Here is a 23186-nt window from a genome sequence, read left to right as displayed (position 1 = left end):
ATCCGAACAGGCCTTATATAAACAGAGCATCCCTTTTTACGCAAAACCCAACTAAGGCGTACATAATTTTGGCAAGTGTTGACTGTTAAAGTAGTAGACGAATGCGCGGTATGACCGTTGTGCAATAGCTGGTAAATGCCTTATGTTAGCTAAGCTAGTAGTGGTATTTCGGCGTCGTCGACACCATCACTGACTCAACTTGAGAATTACTGTTTTCTTTTAGACGATCTGATAAATAATAATTTAATTAAAATCGGCGAAAAAGCCCTAGCTGTGATAGCAACAAGTATACCCAGCAAGAAAACTAAACGCAGAAGCAATATTCCACACCCAAACAGCTATTGGAGCTCAGGCATACCCACACAAGCGCACAAAAAGTCGAAGGGGCGACAGCAACAACAAAAAAGTGCGGAAAATCACAAAACCAATACATTTCTCCATTTATTTGAAAGCACTGGGCCCCAGGAAAATGCCAACTAAGGAGCGCAACATTGCTATGATGGGCTACCGATCAGTGGGTGAGTGTTCCCAGAAAATTGAACAAGAAACACAGCTGTTGTCGCTTCTGTCACTTGTAATTGCGTAGTATTTCGATAACAGCAACAACTATGAACAATTGCCCATAATAATTGCGCTTCACCTGCAGGCAAATCGTCGCTATGCATACAGTTCGTAGAGGGCCAGTTCGTGGACTCCTATGACCCCACTATTGAGAACAGTAAGTGCCACATTCCATTTCGTCCGGATTTCTTTGAAGCCAGGATGACTCCATGCTTCGATAGCAGTAGCAATGCGTAATGATCGGTTATTCCCATTCGCAGCCTTCACGAAGATCGAGCGTGTAAAATCGCAAGACTACATCGTGAAGCTCATCGACACGGCCGGCCAGGACGAGTACAGCATATTCCCGGTCCAGTACAGCATGGACTACCACGGCTACGTCCTGGTATACTCGATAACCAGCCAAAAGTCCTTTGAGGTGGTGAAGATTATATACGAGAAACTGCTGGATGTGATGGGCAAGAAATAGTAGGCCTTTTTCTTTGTGGGTTACACTTGATAGTTAAGCTTACCTTCCTTGCCTTTCAGTGTACCTGTGGTGTTGGTCGGCAACAAGATCGATCTACACCAGGAACGAACCGTTTCCACGGAAGAAGGCAAGAAGCTGGCCGAGTCCTGGCGAGCAGCATTTCTCGAAACGTCCGCCAAACAAAACGAAGCAAGTACCAAGACCAATACAACTAGGTGAATCTTACTAATCCATTTCCTTCGCAGTCCGTGGGAGATATATTTCATCAGCTGCTGATCCTCATAGAAAACGAGAACGGCAATCCCCAGGAGAAGAGCAGTTGCCTTGTTTCGTAGGGCGGCTGGGTAGCTAAAACTTCGGCCGAACTGTTGGGAATACGGCGAATCGCTATGGCAATACGAAAATCGATTATCTCTTATCTATACAGTTAGGCCAGCATGGATGGCGGGGCAGGCCGTGCCCCTTGTGCGCAGCAGGAAAATCTAAAAACCTAATAGACCTAATAGTTTTAAGACCACACAGCAAGTAACCAATATCGGGCGACTCAGATGAGTCCGCTAACGCTGCCCAGCAGGTTTTGTGGTTCGCGTTTAGCGCATCACAACAGGTTTAAGTTAGTACGCTTCTTTCACAACAACACTTCAGTTACAAATTTCATATACAAAGTTCTACAAATACTTTGTTTTTAGTTTCAATTTAAATATAATTTTTCCAAATATATGGTTTTTTATTATGGTCAAACTTTTTGAGTGGGATAAAATTAATAGAGCTCGATTTACAAAAGCTACAGGTGCGACGAGGAAGCTGTCAGTTACAATTGCATTGTAATGGATTTACTGTGTTTCCTATTATAAGAAATGATTAACCAAGATTCGAAACTGTTGTGAATACTGGAGAGCATGGTTCACGGATCAAATCAATTGGGAGGATCTGGGCAAGGACTAAATGGCTCTGAATATGAGTAATTTTAAAATCTTTTACAGAATTTTTGACATCAAGCCCCTTTACTATTTTGATAAACTCAATGAGTCGCCTGGTCACTCTAACAATAAAATGAAATATTTCAAATATCACATTTGGTCGGACGAACTTGATTAACAACCTTAGATAAGAGTTGGTTGGCTTTATATTTGTAAAGGTTGAAAATACAAGAAATTATTCAACCTTCCAATAAACCAAATATGAACTTTGATACAAGTAATAAGATGCCAAGTAATCTTAAATCTAAATGCCGGCTAACAGAGCGCTCCGCGGTCTAACAGTGCTGTTAACAGTCAGCTGCCATAACCCACCACGAAAAGAATAAATCCACCATTAGGCGAGTTCCAATCGGACAGAGAGTTAAATGTTTTCCGATTTTCAAACAGTGAACTTGTACGTGCGTTAAAATTAAACTGTTCAGCATTTAAATCGCGTGAGATTTTTGCCATTTAACGGTAATTTACCAAAAGAGAGCGATCGGATTAAATGTGAATGTTCCACATGCAGAAGAAAGCGAGCTGGTTTTTCTTCTCTATTTTCTGTATTGCAATTGTTTTTCTGGCCGACTTTGGCTGGGCGTGTGTGTGTGTGTGTATACTTGTGCGCAATGCGTGGGTATTTTCTCAGTTTTCGTTCTATTTTCAAATTTTATTGCTCTCGCACAATAGTATATATATGTACAACATTTTGTTTGACCGTTAATTCAAATTTCTCCAACGTTGCACATCACAATCGCAAGTTTTGTGACGGCATTTCCCAGTCCCGATTTGTAAGCAATTTATGTACATATGTGGATAGGCATGTTTGTACAACTGCACTTACAACCCGCTAATCAGGTGCAATGTACATACATATGTACATTCATCGATTCCGATTCGGAATCCCAATCCAAATGGGTGGGTACTGGCATTTCTTGTTGCTTCCTTTCCGGGCCACAGCCTTTTATCGATTTAATAACAAACGAACGGCCTCGAGTCGTTGGACTCTGCAAAAACCGGCAATCGCATTTGGCCGCGATGCCTGGCCAGGATCGGAGATTTCAGATGGCAACGGAACTTAGCCGATGAATTCGTACTTAACAGATGTACACATGGTCGTCTATATTTGAGGTCGAGTCTTTATTTCCAGGTTCGTTTGGCTGGCTCGCGATAAGTGCTGCACGCTTGTCAATATTCACACCCCCTGGTGGTAATGGTGCTACGAAACTAGTCTCTGCCCATCTGGGGGATGGGCCATTGCTGATAAGATAAGTCGCGATTTTATAGCGGCCTTAAAAGCCGCAATAAGCCCACAAAACAACTGAAACCTGCCGATTGTGCTATCAGGGGATTAAACTCACAGAAAGAAAAATCAACGTAATTATTCAGTCTATAAACACAGATTCTATATTCAATTTTTCAAGTTGAAACAATTACTCCTTGGGCTTAAAAATAGACACAACTTAAGTGCAGTACTAAATCGAAAGAAAATAGTGCGAATCATACTGACTTGCCTTACCAACAACTCCATGGTTTGATGACTTTAACTTTATTTTTATTTATCGTCAGCTGGCCTGGGAGTCACGTTAGAGTGCCTAATTAGACCAGCAAGTGCCAGTAACTGATGCAAAAATACTAATATTTAACCAGCGAACACACATCACATAAAGGCGACTGCATTTTTCAAAATTAAAGAGATCTAGCGACCCACATTAATGCGGCTGCATTAATTGCATTATATAACTACGAGCCCCCTTGTGTGCACTATGTATAAACACACTTGTTCCGCGTTTTTACATATATGTATGTACTATATACCCATGCTACAGATAGTCTAGATCTAGATCAGTTCATCCAAATACATGGGGTTTTGTGACTCAGCGTGCGCCAGCAAAGGGGAAAGTGTTCACTTATCCAATATTGCCGTGGTTCCAGTCGCAATTGAATTAATGAAATGTTGTCATCCTCCAACACGTAATGCAGCCCAAAAATCTTTTACCACAACTGAATTTGCAGACACACACTAGCGGCAAAAGCAGTAGTTGCTAAATCATATTCAATGTGCTGGAGCTGGAGTACACTCAGAAAAAATCTAGCTTGGATTTAATTCGCTGTACAATGAAAGGTCTTTCGACCTGAAACAGAACACACAAATACCAATTATACAAAATTATAATCAATAAATGTCTATTTATTGAATAAATAGTATGAAAAAAGCGGCTCAAGTTAATTTTCAATGGGATCGAACAAAAATATAGTTTCCAAATCTCTTTAACCCACATGCATATTCCATTTCAATCGCGGGGCTCTGGCCCATTGACCGCAAGTGTAGAAAACAAGTCATGGCACCACAACAAACCTTTTCCGCGCCGCACTGGCTTACTCTCTTTTCCCAGTTTGCCAAAGTGCCCGTGTGGCATAATTCGAACTTGGCGTCAATGCCGTTGTGGAGCCACCGCAGTGGTGCCACATCCGAAGTGGGAGAGTGTGTGACGAGGGCGTAGTACGTCACTTCGCCACTCAGCACCAACATCAACACCAAGTACGCAATACATAATGCTCGAGAGGAAGACCGGCCAACCAGGGGGTTAATGCCCGCTGGCCTGGTTGGTTGACTGCTGACTGGGCTGGCTGCCTGGGCTATGACTGCAGCGCAGACGTCGGAAGATGGCCCTTGTAACGGCTTAGGCGCAACATTAATATTCCGCCTGTTGTGCAGTTACCACACCACGTCTCGATGTGTTCCGTGTCTGCCGGCGGAACAAAGCGCTCTCCGAGCGAGGGAACCAATCTACTGAAAAGACAAACGAGTTGCGATGACATTTGTGTCGCTGCACTGTGGGTCACAGCATCATCAACCCTTCCAAATGATCCCAAAACACCCCGCTGCACAAATACTTACCGATTACGAGAGCGTGCACTCGAACCCAATGAACACTGGAGCTGCATTGTCATTTCTGAGCCCTTTTAGGAATGTCTTAGTCCATTTCAAATATTATAGCTAAACTATACTTAGTTGCTATCCACTAATAATTTTACTGCAATCATAACCTGCATAAAAATACTACAACAGTAAGATATAAATCGTATACTTTATATTCAAATTCCTTCGGATATATCATAAATAATGAGGTATTATATATTGAAAACCAAATTCATCGAAATGATAATTCTTCGAGTGCATGGGCTTGGGTTCAGTTTGCGCAGTTTAATGTGCTGCACGTGTCTCCAGCCTGTCCTGGAGCGATGCCTCCGATGAGTCATAGGCCACGGCCACCACTAAAGGCCCAACAACCCCAAGCGAGTGAATGAAAACGTCAGCTAGCGTGTCTGTGTGTGGGAAATGGGGAACCCTCCCCAGTCGTGTCCAACATTCAGATTCACTCACAGAACCCATTTAATTGCAGATTGTTGCTATGTCTACCAGCCCGAAACCGGTTAAGAAGGTACCGATTCACTTGCAGAGCGCCCAGAATCGCGTCTACATTAAGAATGGTAAGCTCATTAGCCGGGCCCGTGCGGGAATACACAAAGTTAAGAACTGATTTCATTACAGGCGAGATCGTCAACCATGACAAGTCGTTTAAAGCGGACGTTTACATCGAAGATGGAATTATCAAGTATGTCTTTGTTTCCAAATTTCAAAGAGCTAAACATTTTGTCCTGTAAAACTAGTGAATTAAATACTCATTTTCAAGTTAGTGAGATATATATTATATAATCTAGACCAAAAAGGATTACCGCAGTCCGCAGTTACTCTAGCGCCCATCTAACACACTCTGATTTGTCAAGGGCGTTGGCATGACTCACAAGAAAAGTACGGAAACCCTTACTAATCCACCTTTATCCTACTTCAAGGTTTGTGGGACCCTCCTCGGAAATAACGATACCTGGAGGAGTGCGCACCATCGACGCCAGTGGACTGATGATCATTCCCGGAGGCATCGACCCCCACACCCACATGCAGTTGCCTTTCGGCGGAGCCGTGGCCGTCGACGATTTCTACCATGGAACCAAGGCCGCCGTTGCAGGTGGCACCACCATGATCAGTAAGCAGGCATTGCGACGCAGAAGAACTGTACTCATTCATTCCTTTCCCTAGTCGACTTCGTTCTGCCCAACAAACATGAGTCGATGATCGAGGCCTACGACAAGTGGCGCAGCTGGGCCGATCCTAAGGTAAGAAATCAAGAGTTTATATTGGGAACAGACATAGACTTTTGCTTCAAACACAACCAATTCCAATTAAGAGGAGCTGTGAATTAGTAAGCAACAAGAAAAATTACTTATAGCATGCTAGTTCAACAGATCATGTTCATGGTACCATGAAAGCTGTGCAAGAAATGTCACTGCGTAGAGAGGCTGGGATGAACTCCTTTATAAGCCTGGAATTGGTTTGTTGAAACATTTATTGGAATCTATGAGTACACACATATGTAAATTTAACTGAACCACAAGTTGTTACCTAATGAATCTAATTATTTATTTAGGTATGCTGCGACTACGGATTGCACGTGGGGATCACCTGGTGGTCAAAGTCGGTGTCTGAGGAGATTGGCATTTTGTGCAAAGAGCTTGGAGTGAACTCCTTCAAAACATTCATGGCCTACAAAGGACTTTACCAGGTGCGTCGGCTATAAAGGAATGCACTCGCTTCGTAATTAATGGTTTTACTCCATTTTAGCTGAATGATTCAGACCTTCTGGATGTGTTCGAGCGTATCAGGCACTTAAATGGCGTTGCTATGGTAAGACTATTTGGACGATTATTTCATAATAATATGGGTAAATCTAGAGAAATTAGTAAAGAATATATTAAAAGTAAAAATATGATATTACATTTAATATATTATATTATGATTACATTACATTACATGATTACATCATAATATAATATGGGCAAATCAAGAGAAATTAGTAAAGATAATACTAAACGTAAAAATATGATATTACATTTAAAAATGTCTTTTAAATTTAAAAAAAAAAATAAAAAACACTGAGATGATTTTTAGATGAACCAATTTTTGTATACACTATTTACAACCATTTTCCATCCACTTGTAGTAACATACTATCTGCGTATCCACAGGTCCACGCGGAGAACGGCGACATCATTGCGAAGAACACGCAGCGCCTGCTGGCCGAGGGCATCAATGGGCCGGAGGGTCACGAGCTGTCGCGGCCCGAGGAGGTCGAGGCCGAGGCGGTGCACCGCGCCTGCGTCCTGGCCCACCAGGTAAGACCACTCCCATGTCACTAGTCAGTGGGGACGGAAAAAAAGAGGAACAAGACGGTGTGTGTCCATGCCGGTGGAGTGCCAGTCACTGTGCCGCGCACTGTAATCATGGTCTATTTATTTATGTTATTTTTGATTTTGATTTCTTATTATTTCCATTCTGTATGTATGCACCCCTGTACATATTATGCGGTATGCGGTATGCGGCACTCGATATAACCCCACAATAAACGTAATTTAGGCCGATTGCCCCCTGTACGTGGTCCACGTGATGAGCAAGTCGGCGGGTATTGAGCTGGCCAGGGCCCGTCACCGCTATCGCGGGCGGTACATAATGGGCGAGACCCTGGCCGCGGCGCTGGGCACGGATGCCACCTGTTGCCAGCACCTGGGCTTCGATGCCGAGGCTGCGCATGTGCTCAGTCCGCCCTTGCGGCCTGACAAGACGACCCCCGAGTTCTTGATGAAGCTGCTGGCGAAGTAAGTTGTGCCTGGGTTCAGATTCCGGGCCGGGACCGTAAATATCAGAGGGAAACGATTATTTAGTTCGCTAAGGACCCCCCTTTTGTATACAGAAAGCTGCAGGAGTATTTAAAACCGCTTTATTTATTTTTCAAATATGGCAAGAAATATTTGTAGATTTAAAAGGGAATAGGATTAGGCACTTGAGTTGGAAACAAAATTTAAATTTCATTAATACAAAAAGAGCTAAAACCACAAAGTGGTATTCTAAATGGGCATTTCGGATTGGCACTGACATTTCCCCCACATAAAATTTTTAGTATGCTTAATTTGATAAAAAAGGTTTTAAGCAGTCAATTTTGCTATGCAAACTTAAGTATGCAACTTTTGCTGATTACGGTCTCTGGTCCTGGGATAAATTCTCTTTTTTGATACTGGTTAATCTGCATACTAACTTGGTCTTTGGTTTTGCCTGCCTGAATCGTTTCTACTAACTAACTAACTGTGCCCGTTACCGAACTAACTGACTAATCCAAAGACGTTTCCATGTTTGCCATTGCTTTACTCACACGCTCACACATCGTCCAGATGAAGACGCCGCTCTTCGTGTCCGGCCTCACCAGCAAATCCTCCGCCGAGCTCGTGGGTCGCGCCCGTCGCAGTGGCTACTGCGTTTTCGGGGAGACTCTGGCCAGCTCACTGGGCCGCTCCATGAGCGCCGTGCCCAAGAGCGATCGCATTTACGCCATCACCAGTCCCCCGATCCGGGAATCCGCCGAGACACCCAGGCAACTGATGAAATCCCTGGCTTAGTAAGTATCGCCTTTTGTTAGTGGAATCGGAGACCCCGTAGGCCTGTCTATGCCAAAATATGCTGCAAAAAATGCTGAATCGTATAGACTTTAAACGAAAAACAACAACTTTAAATTTCCATGGATGTCTAGCAGGACAGATTAATTTTGTTTGATTTGGTTTTGCGTTGCTTAAAGTAATTGTAAATGTAAATTCTAAAGAATTCGCGGCGTACTTTTATTTGGTTACCTGGTGGTCATATTATTATTTTTTTAAATATCAGACGGACAGTAATTCATTGACTCCACATATCCATGCTTCTAGAAGTAAGTATCCAAGAATCCCACCCTGCCGTTGATTGTTTGTTTCGTTACCTTGACCATCCAAAAGGACTACCTTAATTCCGTCATTAATTCACATTACGTCCACAGTGACGACCTGCAGCTGACTGGCAGCGACAATTGCACATTCAACAAGGAGCACAAGGCGCTTGGAAAGGGCGACTTCACCAAGATTCCCAATGGAGTCAACGGAGTCGAGGATCGCATGTCGCTGGTCTGGGAGAAGGGCGTCCACGCTGGGCTTCTGGACCCTTGCCGCTTTGTGGCCGTGACCAGCACAAATGCAGCCAAGATATTCAACATCTATCCCCAGAAGGGACGCATTGGTAAGTCAGTAGGAAACATTCGACCTGTGCTTAGTGTTTTAAGCGACCTGCTCTTTTATCCTATAGCCGTCGGTTCGGATGCGGACATTGTGATCTGGAATCCGAATGCCACCCGTACCATTTCCAAGGATACCCACCACCACGCCTGTGACTTCAACATATTTGAGGGCATGACTGTGCACGGCGTCTGCGAGTTCGTTCTGGTGCGCGGTCGGATCTGTGCCGAGCGCGGAAACGTGCGGGTAGCGGAGGGCTTTGGACGGTTCATTCCCAACCCTGTGCGTCCACCGTTCGTTTACGACATCATCGAGGGCAAGGTGCAGTCACAGCCGGAGGAACAGCACGAGGAGAAGCAGAACGGCACCATGGCCAAGCGGTTCGCTGAGCTCGACATACAGATTCCGGTGCAGGAGCCCATCAGCGCCATGCTGGCTGGCAACCTAGCCATGCCGGCGGAGGGATCACTGTGCAGCACGCCCTCGGTGCGAGGACGCGTCGATGGAAAGCGTGACTTGCAGGAGTCTTCCTTCTCCATAAGTGGTAGGTTGACTTTACCAAACATATATACTTTGACTATAAAAAGTATTTTATATCAAAATCTCTTTTCAGAGGAACTTGACAGGTCTGGTGTTAGAGCGTGCATTAAAGTGAAGAACCCACCCGGCGGAAAGTCTTCCGGATTCTGGTAGATCACAGACCCGATGTCGCTTCGTAATGTGTGGGTGCGGAATTGCACAATCTCCGACGACCGTGTAAGCCAAAGTCTGCGCTCATTCGATAACTAAACTGGCATTTACCCTGAAACAAAATCGTAATCTAACCAAATTTCAAATAAGTAAGAGTATAACCACAAACCAATTAAGAAAGTATCATAGAATCTGCTTCGTAATTTTATATTTAGAAATGATTGCCTCTTGTTGATACAATTTTTGTTAAATTCATCAACTATGATGCCTTGAAGCATGTGAAGTCATAAAAACAAACGATATTGCTGTTTAAGGATTTTTTGTTGAAATCGTTTATTTTAATACTTTGTTTATTTACAAGGAGATTTAGCACAATTTAACTCAGTTAAATTCATTACACTATTGCAATTGTTTATTGATTACCCGCTTCGAAGTAGAGTACATCGATCATGCCACGTGAGACAAAGTAGCGTTTGGGAGCAAATTCGGCATTTTATCTGAGGATGTCTAAAAATAATACTTCAATCATTTTTTTGATAAAAAAATTATAATCCGGAAATCTGGAAGCCTATTTATATTAAATACATACTTTATATACATATATTTAACAACAAATGCAGAACACAAAGATCAAACTAATAAACTTTACCAAAAAAAATTCCATCTTTCAATTTCCAACGGAATACCTAAAGGGAAAACCTGAGGATAAAAACGAAACCGAAACGAATATATATGCTGCAATATATATATAAACTGAAATGAACAATAAATATTACACCAATAAAGACAACATGAATTAGGTATTGATCGCTTTTATTTATATTTATATGGATATTTACAAAACGATTTAGCACAATTTCTAGATGTATATATACTGTAATCAATTGTGTTGCAAAAAGGTATGACTGACAGACTATGCGAAATCAAGTGCCTAATAGATGAACTGCGTGAACTGAACTGGCCATGCAGTTATTTCTATGAATACATAATTACAATTGCTTAGTAACAATCTTCGTTCAAGAAAAATATTTGACTCCTTATTCAATGCAAGCCAACTTGTTGAGGCTATCAATCATTTCTTTCAGATGTTTTAATTTAAGTGTTTAATTTATCAGAGGTAAAATACAAATTGGTTTTGCCATCACTTAACTACTTACAATTGGTTAGTGCTCATGCAAAACAATTATAATATTATCATTACAGGTGTCGTACAAATTAACAATCTAATGAACTAGTCTTGATATAAATAAAGAGTTTTGTAGTGCTTTGGGTAACCGAAAATTGGGTGGTAAACCTGCTTTTGCTTATCATTTAAAAATATCCACTTCTGCACTTTGCTTACGTTCTAAAATCATTCGTAAAGTGACCTAAAATTGACTTAATAACTAATTCCAATAGTTAATGACAATTTATGAGTTTTTCTTTTATTTTTCTGGTAAATATTGTTGGTTTCATTTGATGGTAGATTGTAGGAATGCATGCGACCGCAAATTCGATTTATTTTTCTATGCAACGCTGAAAGCAGATAACATGTTTAATTTATTGAATCAAGCGACTGGGAGCTTGGACTTACTGTCAGATACTATGCGATCGCTTGCTCGCTTACAGTTTTTTTAAATAGGCGGCACACTTAACCGCACTACTAACTTGTCCTGTGTTAAGGAGACTCAACTTCTTGTGCTTTGCCCTGAATTTCTTCACATAGGCGTCAATCAGGTTTTTAATCTTGTGCGGATTGATTTCACCAGACCGACTGTGGCAGATCTACAATTATATTTTATATTATTATATACAAATATAATGATCAAATTATGGTACTAACCTTTGGCACGGCTCTCCGCATAATGTCCTTGTAGTCATCCTTAGTAATCGCTTTCTTGTTAAAGTAAGGCTTCAACACCAGTTTTACCTCCTCAACGACGCGTTCCTGCCGATTTAGCTTCCGTAAAAGCTGCCAAACAAATAAATAATTAATTTTATTTGCTGTTCTTATAGGTCTCTCTAAATTGGACTTACTCTATCCTTATTTTGTAGATCTGTTGCCGAGTTCGGCAGGTCGTCATATAAATCAGGATTTCTTGAACCTAATCATAGAAGAAAAATACGTTATCAATATTTGGCCAATCCGACTTAACGTAAGATATATTTAACTCGGTTATACACCCACCTTTTACTTTCGATTTTTTGTCGGCCTTGCTGCGATGCGACTTTTTGCCCACCGCTGTGTTGTACCGGGAAGACGTCCGGATGTTGCCTACGGGTGAACTGCTTCCAAACAGGTTATCGAAAATTTCTACCTTGCCTCCGGTTGTTGCTCCACTCTTCACTCGCCTGCTGCTGCCTTCCATTGGAATGGGTGGCTCGAACAGATCTTCGTAGTCCGCCGAACCCGGCGAGTAAGGACTCTCGATATCCATGTTGAAGGAGTCATCTAAAGCGTTGTTGGATCCTCCGGCATTTCCGAGGCCACTTCCGTTTCGTGGGCCACCTATTCCGCTACTCGTAGTGGGCATGTTGCCGACGCCACTGCTGCTGCTGGCCACACTTCCTCCGGCCTTGGGCAACGGAGTGAGTTTCTTCGAAGGAGGCGTCGGACTAGAAATAGATGGTATGTGCTGCGAGCTGGACACCACGCTGCTGCTCGTGAGCAGCACGTTAGAGAGAACGGTTATGGTCTTCCCATCGGCTGTCTTATCATGGTTATCGCCTCCGCAGGCACCTCCTACGCTGCCGCCCGTGCTAGACCCAACGCCCAAGGACAGGCTGACGGAACTGCTGCTGATGTACTGGGCGGAGCTCACCTCACTCTCCTGCTGAATGGACCCGCTCTGGTTCGGTTTGTTCATCAGCGCCATCACCAGATCAACCGGATTAAGGGCGTTCGTCTGGGTCTGGGTGCTCGTGCTCGCATTGGACACGGTAACATGGGCGCCATCACTCTCTCCCTTGTCCCCAGATGACGATCCGATTGAGCCACTCGCCGGCATGCTAGCTGTTTGCTGCTCTAGGTTTTGCCCTGGAGTTGGTGTCCGCGAACGTGGCGAAAGGGAGGGCGACTTGGTGGGCTCGAAGGGATCATAGGCATCTGGCGAGCACGGTCCCGACTCTGGCGGAGTATTTGGACCAATCTTCTGACCGCCATCGTGCTTGACGTGGCCGTGCTGGGGCGTCTGCTCCTCAGGCGCCATAGAACACGACGCCTCCAGCTCGTCTGCAGAGTTAATATCATCGACGTCTTCGTGAAGAGGGTTGTTGCGCACCTTGTGCTGCATCTTTTTGGTAGGCAGGCTAAACTTGACGAGAGGCGGTTCAGGTGGTGTCTTAGGACCAGTTGACTGCGTCATGTTCTCATACGAGGTCTCCATGATTGCGTCCAAGGGACCCACCTGGGGAGTCTTTTCCCTTTGCCCGTTTTCCCTCATAAGATCGTGATCCCTGTCCCGCTCCCTTTCCCTTCTCGATAAGAGTGGGTCTGTCGCATCCTCGCTGTCGGTAAGCACAATGACATCTGCCGGCTCCTGATGAACTTGGAAGGGCGAGCGTTCCAGATCGATGATAGCCACAGGCTTGGCCTCCAACTTTTTACGCTTGCGCTTCGTTTTCTTTATTGCACCCACAGCACTGACTACGTTGCTATTGGAGGATATGGAGGCCATACGATTGCTCAACAGATCCTCCCTGCCGGGTGGGATTGTAGCCACAGACTGCTGCTGAGAACCCAACGCAGCGCTCGCATTGTTTGTGGTCGACTCTTTGTTGAAGCTTACGCTCACCAGAATATTGTTGCCTGAAGCAAATACCTCCTTTGATGGCAGAGGTTCTGGTGTCTGGGTACGACGTTTACGTTTCTTTTCTTTGCGTGGCTTCTCCAGCTGATGCTGTTTCTTCTTTTTTTTACTCTTGTCTCGTTTGCGCTTCGTTTTTTTGGGCGTCAGCGCGCCATCATTATTATAATGGCCGCCTGGTCCTTTGGGCGATCCTAGCGGGGGCGTCCATGACGCGTTTTTGTCCTGGAGGCCGCTGTCGTGCAGGAAATCACAGCCACCGGGTGATGGCGATGGGGACCACTGACCAGTAGGCATTCCTCCCTTCTTTCGTTTTCTCTGGGGAGCAAGAAAGTCGTCCGCATCCTCGAAGGGATCGCGTTGTCGCGAGATACGGCGCATCCGCGCTGCTGTCGTCGGACTGCCGCTGCCCGTCCTCTTCTTCTTTTTCTTTTTATCGGACTTCTTTTTTTTCTTCTTGGGCAGATCCTTGGGACTCTTGGAACGACTTCTGCTCCTGCTACGACTTAACCGTGGCGTGTAGCGCGGCGAGCCCATATATAGGGGTGATCTATTGCCATCTCCGTTGATGCGGTTGGGAGTGTGCGAGCGCGATCCTCTGGAGTGAGCAGATTGAACTGGACTATCCACCCTTTCATTGGGGGGAGACGGTACTAATGAAGGCGAGCGGGCGGCATAGCGTCTGCTCGGAGAGGTTCGACGGGCACCGCCTTGTTTATAATTAGAAGGTGAAGTTCCTGGCGGTGGCGTCGGCGAGATGCTAAAGCTGCGTCGTTTGGGCGAACCAGATCGGGAGCGCAAGGAGCCCCTTGAGTCACGTGAAACGCTTCGAGAGAAACTGCGTGAGTTCCGCCTTCCCGAACGACTTCTGTTCGACCGCATTGCGTCTCGTCCATAGCGATCCTTAGTCTGTTGTTGATGTCTCGATGCTCCCACCACATTTCGAACATCATAGCGCGGTAGTTCTCTTCGTTTGGGACGTTGAAAGAACTGCTGATGCTGGCCATGCTGATTGTAGTGAAAATAAGGTTGGTGCTGATTGTGCTGATGGTGGTAGTTTTGGTTCGGGTGGTAATTGTGACCGTAATGCTGGAACGGCCTGTTGTGAAACTGTTGGTTGCGGTAGTTAAAACGCAGACCTCCACGGCCACGGATAAAGCCGCGTTGATGGTCCCTTCCTCTAAATGAAAACCTCTGGCGGCTATGCGAGTGGGAACGCGATCGAGACCTAGAATGAGAGCGGGAGTAGGACTTGGAGCGGCTGTTACGTCGACGCCTGTTTCTGTTCCTACTTGGGGAGCGGCTTCTGCTCCTGCTTCTGCTTTTACTCTTGCTCTTACTTCTGCTCCCGCTTCCACACCTACTGCGACTCATGCTTTTGCTTGCTTCCGGGCTCTTGGAACGGATCTTTGGAGTGAGACTTCTGGAGCCTGAACGAGGGCTCCGATCTGGCTCCGGCTTGTCACCGCGGTAGTTGCGATCCTTTTGTCGCTTTCCGACCTTTTTGAAAGTTTCGCCCTTGTTGCGTTTTGAACGCGACTTTGACTTGGATTTTTCATTGTTGCTCGTGCCACGGCTTCGACTGCGTCGCTTTGGCTCGTTCTCGTTGTTTAATTCATCATCTGACTGAATATCCGTACCGATAGCTTTCTCTGGCTCATCCTCGTCGTCGGAAACTTTAGAGGATCGAGTCTTGGGACTCGTGTTAGCATTCGTTTTTTGCGTTGCCCCACCCTCTTCCTCATCCGCCAAGTTTTTTTCGTCCAGGCACGGCGTGTAAGAGCGATCCTGCTCGTGCTCACTACCACCTGCGTTGGCATCTTTCTCTGAACTTGCATCCTTTCTTAAAGCCTGTCTCTTAGACGGAGCTGTCTTAGTGCTGGCTTGTGGCTCCGTAACCAGCGCCTTTTCGAACTCTTTCGGTTTGTCAATGTCTAATTCCTCCCAGTCGCTGTCATCGTAAAGCTCTAGTACTCCCTTACCCCGGTCTCGATCAGCAACGCGATCCTCTTTGACCGGTGGGCTGGGAGTGCAGCGCGTCTTAGCTTCCTCAGCATCGTGTTCCTCTGCGGGTGCAGCTCCCACGATGGAGTTGCTAGGCTCGTAATCGGAGGACTCTGACTTTTCCTTTGGATCTCCGTCACAGGACTCTTCAACCACTTCGGATTCATCAGGTTCTTCGGTTGGATTCTCTGGCTCGTAGAGGTCATCATGATTTTTTTCGGGAACGGGTTCGGGCTCCGGTCCCAAAGGCAATGGTATATCCGTATCCTCATCATCATCTAATTGTACTAAATCTTCATTCATGTCGTCATCATCCTGCCCCAGTGGAAAGGATTAAATTAAGGTGAAAAAAGAACAAAACATCATGATTATTAAGCGTCGAATAAGAAATGGGCTGAAAAAACTATACAACTTGACTTACTTATCTAATTATATTGCTTGCTTTGCTTTTAATAACATTAAATATTGTTTTAAAAACTGAAAATTAAAGTTTTAAACATGTCATTTTGTCTTGGGAATGACTAGAATACCTATACTTACCTATAGAACTTTAAAATAACATACCTGCACATATAGATGGCTCAAGGTGATTTTTTGCATAAATTTTAATTTAACTACTGGCATTGACGTTAATGATTACTACCCATTTCAAGCCGTTTCATTTGTAATGGAAATCCGATTTTTAAAACTGACGAGTTAAATATACTACAATCTGCAAGACGAATCCCTAACAATATTAACACCGTTTAAAATGCATTTAAGGACAAAGTAATTATTTCCTGTTATTCCGGATAAATTGTATTACTGGGGACGGCAGAAGGTACAAATGCGCACCACGAGATACACAAAAATATCCAAATATTGTGACTGCCGTACCATTATAAGTTATAAAATAATGGAAAGAAAGTGCAGAAACTGAATAGATTGCGGGCCAAGAGAGAAAACAATATGGTTCAGGAGAAAGAGCTATTTTCAACTAATTTGCTTAAATCCGATGCTAATTTCCGGTCGCTTAAGAGATTATATACGTACGATTTGCTTTTCTTTGCTCTTTCGTCACCAAAGCTTGCTAAGAGTTGTTTTTAAACTTTTTAGCTTCAGTTCCTTATACTAAATACTACTCAAATTAACAGATTTAAATCCTATCATTCATTTTAAATATCTCTAGATTCTAGTTTAAGCACAGTGGTCACAAAGATATCATACCTTATCATAAGAATCCACGGGCCCTTGTGAAACGCCTGTCGGCATCGCCGAGGCATTAGCAACCGCCTGCGACTCCTGCGAGTAAATTGAGAAGTTCGGGCAGTTGTCTGCATCGTCATTTTTGTTACGATCATTGGGTTTCATCGGTTCCTGCTGAAGTGGATTCATCTTAAAGAGAGGACTGTTCCAAGGGAGGCTGGCAGGTGGCATAGGCGGAGGTGGTATGGAGAGAACTACTGGCATACCCATCACAGGTGCGGCATGATGATTTACGGGAGGTGCGAACATTGGAGTCTGTACTGAAAAACTGTTTGATGAAGACGCCACTGGGGCTGGATGCGGTGCACTTCCACGGAAAGGGGGAGTGGGTTGGTTGGCTGGGAGCACGTTTTGCTGGCGTGGTTGCGGCTGGCGGGCGGGCGTGTTGAATCGTAGGTGAAACGGAGTAAAGCTCGACACATTTGTGTTGCTATTGTTGTTGGGGCTGGGGCTGCTAAAGTTCTGGTTGCTAAAGCCACCGCCTCCTTGACCGTCTCCACCACCGGTCAATTGTCGCGAGGAAGCTCCGCCGCTACTGCTGGGCACGCCACCGCTACCGCTGGATCCTCCGCCGCTGCCTCCACCACCTCCGCGGTAACTGTTATTGCCGCTATAACGATTGTTGTAGCTATCACTTGAGCCTGCCCCTCCGCCTCTGTTATAGTTAGGTCCTCCTCCTCCCCGCTGGTAAAGCGGTGCCTGGGTTAGATGCTCCTCGGCCTTAGAAGTACCGGTCTTCGGCGCAGGTGCTGCTGTCGTTGTAAGTGCAGGTCTCTGGGGAAGATTGAGGGTACCATCCGCCCTAATATGCACTTCGCCTAGGTTACGCGAAGCATCATGCCAGCGATCCTGCAGATCCAAAATGGTAGACAGTATGTCTCCAGCGGTAGCTGAAGTCGGAGCTGAGGGCGGCGCTGCTATGCGTGCCTTGCCTTGCAGCAAGGCTTTTCGGATTCGCGGTGCTCCAACACTAGCAATGCGTACTGAGGTTTGCACTGCAGTCGATCCGAGTCCAGCAGAACTGATACTGCCGCCTACGTCTGGCTCACTATCGGAGAAATACTCCAAGTCGTTCGCATTTCCAAAGAGAGAGAAACTGGAGGCTGTTCCACCACTGAGATGAGAACGTTGAACTCCTTCTGATTTTACTCCCATCTGCTCTGCAAGTCGCTTGCTGGCTGTAAGACGTCGACCAGGCCCCTGAGAGGCAGTTGCAACACCACGACGACGCCGGCGCCTACGCCGTCTTATCACTTTCTTGCTCGTTTTAAGCGCAAACTTCTCGTCAAAGTTGTTCAGATCGTACTCGACCACGTAGGTGCGATGGCGGGTCCTTCTTCGACGCCGACGCTGAACAGGCCTTTTATTCGTGCTTGTGGTGGTGCGCCGAGTAGTTGTAGTAGTGGTTGTGGTAGTGGTGGTGGTGCGGGTACGAGTTCGGGTCAGTGTGGAAGCTTCAGCCGACGTAGCGCCTGAGCGAGTGCGTCGCAGTACAGCAGCCCTAATACGTTCGTTTTGACGGGTGCGCAGGATTCTTGGCGGTTCATGCACCTCACGTACTCTGAGACGAGTCTCCGGTAAGCCCATTCCTCGAATATCCTCGTATAGCTGACTTAAGTCGTCAGCCAGCTCCAGCTCCTCATTCTCATCCTCGCCGTCGGAGTCAATACAGTTGTCGCAATACCACGAGCCAGCAGGGATCTCGTGCAGCGGCGGGTCTAGGCAGTCCATGTGGTATCCCTGATTGCAGCTGTCGCACAGCAACATCACATCCTCCCGCTCCGGACTTTCGCAAATTTCGCAGTTGGTGACTTCCTCTTCGGAAACCACAGCGGCATCAGCCTCGTCATCCACGTTCAATTCGGTCTTGGACTTACTTAAGTCCACCCTAACTTCTCTCACCACCTGGCGACTAGCGTACGAGTCCCGCACTACAATCCGGTCAAATGAAATGCGGTCAATGGGACAAGTTTGGACATTTCGGGACCAGGCATCGATGCAGGCCGCGCAGAATATGTGCTCGCAGGTTGCTGGCGTGCCAATCTCTTGCTGCCGGAAAGTAAGCAAGCAAATGGGGCACTTCTCCAGCAGATCGTTACTGCTGCTGTCGGAACTGAAGCCGTTATCGGGATCAGCGGGCGCGGGGTGGAGTCTTCCAACCGTGCTGGCCGTCCGCTCGGTTTCCTCCTCATCGGAGGACTCTACCTTCTTTCGTTTGCTCCACAGCGTTGGCCGTTGATCGATCTGGAATCAAGAAAGTAGTGCATTAAAAAGTAATGCCGGTGGGAAGTAACTGAAACTTCAATGCCTTACCTCGCTACCGCTGGATGAGCAATCGCTCCGCGGTCCGTAGCGACTGCGCAGCTTCCGCGTAGACTTCCGGGGCACGGAGGCCGAATCCGAATCCACCTCCTGTCGGCGGGAGCTTGGTCTCAGGCGCGTCGCCGTGGAGCAGGAGGGACGCTCATCCAGGTCGTGATCCGACGCCGTGTCCTCCGAGTCCTTGAACTCGATCCGCATGATGATGCGCCGGTTCCGCTGCCCGCGCTGCTGACTCAGGGGCGGACTAGCGTCGGATTCGGAATCACGGTCGGACATGCTGATGCAACTGCGTATGTGTGTATCAAGCCGATATATTGATGTGTGTACACTGTCGGCGGGGCAGGCGCGTGTGTATTACATATATATTACATATAGGGAGTGCTTTTCGCCCGATTTGCATCTAGTTATCCGCTCTTGGTAATCTCTGCTCTTGGCCACATTTTCGATACGATTCCCAGCCGGAGTCCGTGAAGTCGCCTTTCGGCCTGGCTTGTCTGTAATTGCAGGCCGATCACCGAAGAGTGCAGGGTGCCGATTTCCGTGAGTGGCATCAATTGCCAATTTTAGGGCACTGCGCCTGGCGTTTGCCGCTTAGCCTCTTCCGTGGAGAATCGTGTAAAGGGTAGGTGCGGTAGCCAGTTTGTAATGCTCCCTTCTTTTGTTGCCTCAACGCCGTTATTTCCGAATTGGTAGCAAACGCAAATTTTTCTCAAACAGTTTCCTTCACACACACACTTGGATTTCAGCCATTTTTTCAGCTAGAGGTGGGAGAACGTCAGCAGCGCTTTCGATATTTTGGTGCCACAGCCGATTCCATTTAGACGGCGATAGGCGTTTAAATTGAAAGAGTACGGAATATTCGGTTTCAATACGAATATGTGATCGGTTGGCAGATAAACTAAAAATATGTACTTCTGGCTTGTGTACTACCAATTATGCACTCTTTATTTTCATTTAAACTGAAACTTGTGCTTATGAAACTTATGAAAATTCTGTACAGCAGGCATGACATAATAAATTATTAAATATGTCCGCTACTCTCTTGTTGATAGCATTCGGATTGCCTGCTACGAACTGTTTTAATAACGAAAATGCTTTACAAAAAAAACAAAAGAAATTTTAAAAGGATTCGCCCTGTCGGTTTGAAGTTATTCCTTTGAGCTTGCAATCTATGCCATATCGATTCATTGCTTTTTTTTTGTGTACCACCACTAATAAACAGAATAAACAGAGTTTAAATCTAAAAAAAAAATATAAAAAAATCATAATCTTTCGAAATGCAGGCGGAGATTGAAACAAGCATCATCGTAGAGGCGATGGAGGTGCTAGTGAATCACATTCTATACGTGCGGGGTATATACCCCTCGCATATTTTTAAATTAAAGCGGATGTATAACTCGCCCATTTTTGTGTCCATATTTCCACCTCTTAATAACTACCTGACCGGCGTTCTAAAATCCGCTCAAGAACTTCTCCGCCGCCGAGAGCTGCAGTGCCTAGAGCTAATAGTGAATCAGAAGGAGAATGAGAAGTTGGAGCGCTATAAAATAAAACTAGAAGCCCAGGAGTGTGGACTACCGGCTGAGGATCTTTTAATGGTGTTCGAGCAGAACATGCGCTCTGTCATTTACCAAATCTCTCAGCGGATGAACCAGGTTCCTAAACTCCCCGCCGGAAGTGGCCACTTTAAGGTTCATCTGCACACTACCCAGGAGGCATTCATACGCTTCAGCCATGATTCCCAGTACCAGGACTTTCCGTGGCTTCAGGCCCAAAAAACAGAATCCCAGATACCACCGCGCACCATTTCCCTTCTACCTTTGTCTAGGGTGGAGGATTTGGGACTGAAAATGGAGGTTCTCATCATTAACTAATGTTATATTCGTAAACTTGTTATCCATTTAATCCAAAACTACACGACGTTGGTTTTATTTTAAACTACAAAGGATTCTAAAAATGAATCGTAGGATGATCCATGTTCTTCTTTTAATGAATAAAAACAGCGGCCAATGGTTTTATAGCTTAACATTAGATTCCTTAAATAAAACCAATTTTAGTGTCATTCCGTTTTGAATTATAAAGATGGTTGAAGTTTTAGAAGCGGCACATAGAATTGACCGGTACTTAAGCGACTATACATATGTCCTCTAAAGTAGTCCCTGGCGTTTTAGATCCTCGAACGTCTTTCGGTTGACAACGTTTCCCAGCGAGTCCTCGAACTCTTCCTCCTGATCGGCTATCCAGCGCTCGCTCTGCTTTTGGGACTTCAGTTTCTCCCACAACGTGATTGCGTCCTCGATCTGGGTGACATTGGCGAAATGGGCGGTGTTCGGAATGCCGAGGCATCGCATGCCGTGCGCATGACGCCACTCGGCGAAGTGTCGTTGGAAAGCCTTGGGCCCCTTGTAGGTGAAGTTTCCGCATATCTCGCAATTATAGCTTATATTCAGGCCGTGCAGTTTATACAACCAGTAGGGGATAGGTTTACCGTCCCATCCGAGCGGCAGGTTCTTGGGATTGTACGGAACGTCGTCCGCGTCGAGATCATCTTCGTTGTCCGACTCACTGGCCTCGACGTCGCTGTCGTCCCGCTCGCCACCGGTCCGAGCCTGCTTTCTTTGCACATTCTCCTTGGTAGCCGCTCTTTGCTCAGACAACAGCTCCGCGTATTTATACAGCAGCGCCTCTAGCTGGGCAATCTCCTTTTGGCGTTCATGTTCCCGTGACTGCGCACTAGCAGTTTTTGCGCTGGGCTTCTTGGCCATCAGTGCGGGATCCAAAGTGCTTTTACCTTTGGTAGAGAACAAACGCTGTGCTCGCTCCTCCAGGGTGCCACCGCACTTAAGACCTAGGGCCACCAACGCCGACTTAAGACGATCCAATCCTAGCGAGGCCAGCTCCTCCCAGCTAGAGAAGGCGGATAGATCAAGGTGGGCGCCGGTGTTGGCTAGCGCTGACTCAGTTTCCTTAATCGAAAAACCCGGAAACGTGCCCATCAGCCACTGGCGCTGAAAGTCGAGCTCCACCTTTAGCAACTCACCCTCCAAGTCGAGCAGGGGCTGGATTCGCAGAATGAAGTGGTGCAGGTAGTCGTTAAGGGTCTCTATATACAAGCGGTACTCGCGATTTTTGCGCTCACGCGGAATATCGAAGACGTGGTCAAAGGACATAAGGTAAGTGATATAGTCCAGCTTCTCCACCGCCCGCAAGTTGAGGTACAGCTCGTAGCACTCGTTGAGGTCCAGATACCGACCGCCGCCCTCCTCGTCTGTGAACTCCACCAGGGCACTCATGTCGTCTGGATTGTTGTACACCCGAATCATCTCGTCGAACTCAACGGACAGCGGCACGCTGACCTCAGCCGGATGGGACTTGTAGAACTGCTTGATTTGCTTGAGGCGGGCGTAGAACTCGTTGAACTCGTTGGGCCCCGAGAGAGCGGCGATCTCCGACTTTCGCTCATTGTCCTTGTCCTCGTAGAGATCGCGCAGCTGGGACGTGGCATTGTGGTGAAGTTCCATGAGGTACTTAAGCCGGTGCTCCGAATGGATGCGCTCCTTTTCGCCCGGCTTTTTGGTTGCATGCTCGTCCACCATCAGTTTGACCAGGCGCTCGCGCTCCTCGTGTAAGCGCCGCTGCTGCTCCAGGAGCGTCTCCATGGCACTTGAATGCGAGGATTAAAAGCACGAAAATATAAAGTGGAGGTCTCTTGCTTAGTGAAATCCCGAAGAAAACAAAATTTTTCGTTAGCGTGTCTATATTAAAACACACTCACCACAAAACAGGGATGGGAAAATTGTCACATCATATTTTTAGTCGGGTTGTAATACTCCAATCACACTGTCGATTTATAACAGAATCGTGACTGCAGATGTTTATCTTGGCTGACAAAAGGAATATAATAAAACATAATATATCATAAAATGTATATTTAAAGATTTCAAGGAATTTTGCATTATTTTTTTTAATAAAAACTATATGAACATAAAATAATTTTAG

The 23186-nt window shown here is 45.9% G+C and overlaps 5 protein-coding genes across 8 annotated transcripts; 3 read left to right on the top strand and 2 right to left on the bottom strand.

Annotated features, from left to right (window-relative positions):
• The first annotated feature begins 164 nt into the window (after positions 1 to 164).
• On the top strand, positions 165 to 1748 carry LOC6552685 (GTP-binding protein Rheb homolog). The gene is made up of 5 exons (XM_001978912.3): positions 165 to 518; positions 647 to 718; positions 822 to 1029; positions 1090 to 1219; positions 1276 to 1748. The coding sequence occupies exons 1-5, from the start codon at positions 470 to 472 to the stop codon at positions 1363 to 1365; spliced, it is 549 nt and encodes a 182-aa protein (XP_001978948.1). The 5' UTR covers positions 165 to 469; the 3' UTR covers positions 1366 to 1748.
• A 557-nt stretch (positions 1749 to 2305) lies between these two features.
• LOC6552686 (dihydropyrimidinase) lies at positions 2306 to 10500 on the top strand. Of its 4 annotated transcripts, none has more exons than XM_015154071.2 (12): positions 2306 to 2466; positions 5397 to 5484; positions 5546 to 5609; positions 5848 to 6038; positions 6092 to 6168; positions 6480 to 6614; positions 6674 to 6736; positions 7078 to 7224; positions 7466 to 7704; positions 8910 to 9145; positions 9212 to 9685; positions 9755 to 10500. In XM_015154071.2, the coding sequence occupies exons 2-12, from the start codon at positions 5406 to 5408 to the stop codon at positions 9832 to 9834; spliced, it is 1785 nt and encodes a 594-aa protein (XP_015009557.1). In that variant the 5' UTR covers positions 2306 to 2466; positions 5397 to 5405; the 3' UTR covers positions 9835 to 10500. The 4 variants fall into 4 exon arrangements, with proteins under 4 accessions (XP_015009557.1, XP_001978949.1, XP_026835684.1 ...); XM_001978913.3 differs by lacking the exon at positions 7466 to 7704 and adding an exon at positions 8275 to 8498 and having other exon boundaries at positions 9755 to 10499; XM_026979878.1 differs by having other exon boundaries at positions 2310 to 2404; positions 9755 to 10379.
• A 127-nt stretch (positions 10501 to 10627) lies between these two features.
• Positions 10628 to 20021, bottom strand: LOC6552687 (serine/arginine repetitive matrix protein 2). Its single transcript, XM_001978914.3, has 7 exons — positions 19179 to 20021; positions 16827 to 19109; positions 11999 to 15935; positions 11848 to 11915; positions 11654 to 11782; positions 11405 to 11595; positions 10628 to 11346 (listed from the first exon to the last, which is right to left on the bottom strand). Exons 1-6 carry the CDS (start codon positions 19461 to 19463, stop codon positions 11434 to 11436), a joined length of 6864 nt encoding a protein of 2287 aa, XP_001978950.1. The 5' UTR covers positions 19464 to 20021; the 3' UTR covers positions 10628 to 11346; positions 11405 to 11433.
• A 292-nt stretch (positions 20022 to 20313) lies between these two features.
• LOC6552688 (mitotic spindle assembly checkpoint protein MAD2B) lies at positions 20314 to 21249 on the top strand. The gene has a single exon (XM_001978915.3). The coding sequence runs from the start codon at positions 20465 to 20467 to the stop codon at positions 21059 to 21061; it is 597 nt and encodes a 198-aa protein (XP_001978951.1). The 5' UTR covers positions 20314 to 20464; the 3' UTR covers positions 21062 to 21249.
• LOC6552725 (splicing factor 3A subunit 3) lies at positions 21221 to 23022 on the bottom strand. Its single transcript, XM_026983822.1, has 2 exons — positions 22963 to 23022; positions 21221 to 22850 (listed from the first exon to the last, which is right to left on the bottom strand). Exon 2 carries the CDS (start codon positions 22844 to 22846, stop codon positions 21335 to 21337), a length of 1512 nt encoding a protein of 503 aa, XP_026839623.1. The 5' UTR covers positions 22847 to 22850; positions 22963 to 23022; the 3' UTR covers positions 21221 to 21334.
• Positions 23023 to 23186: the final 164 nt, after the last annotated feature.

Source organism: Drosophila erecta, unplaced genomic scaffold (assembly GCF_003286155.1).
Source record: "Drosophila erecta strain 14021-0224.00,06,07 unplaced genomic scaffold, DereRS2 tig00000000-arrow-pilon, whole genome shotgun sequence".
Taxonomy (NCBI): Eukaryota; Metazoa; Arthropoda; class Insecta; order Diptera; family Drosophilidae; genus Drosophila; species Drosophila erecta.
Note: the sequence above shows the minus strand (reverse complement) of the source record. Positions and strands in the feature narration are given on the sequence as shown.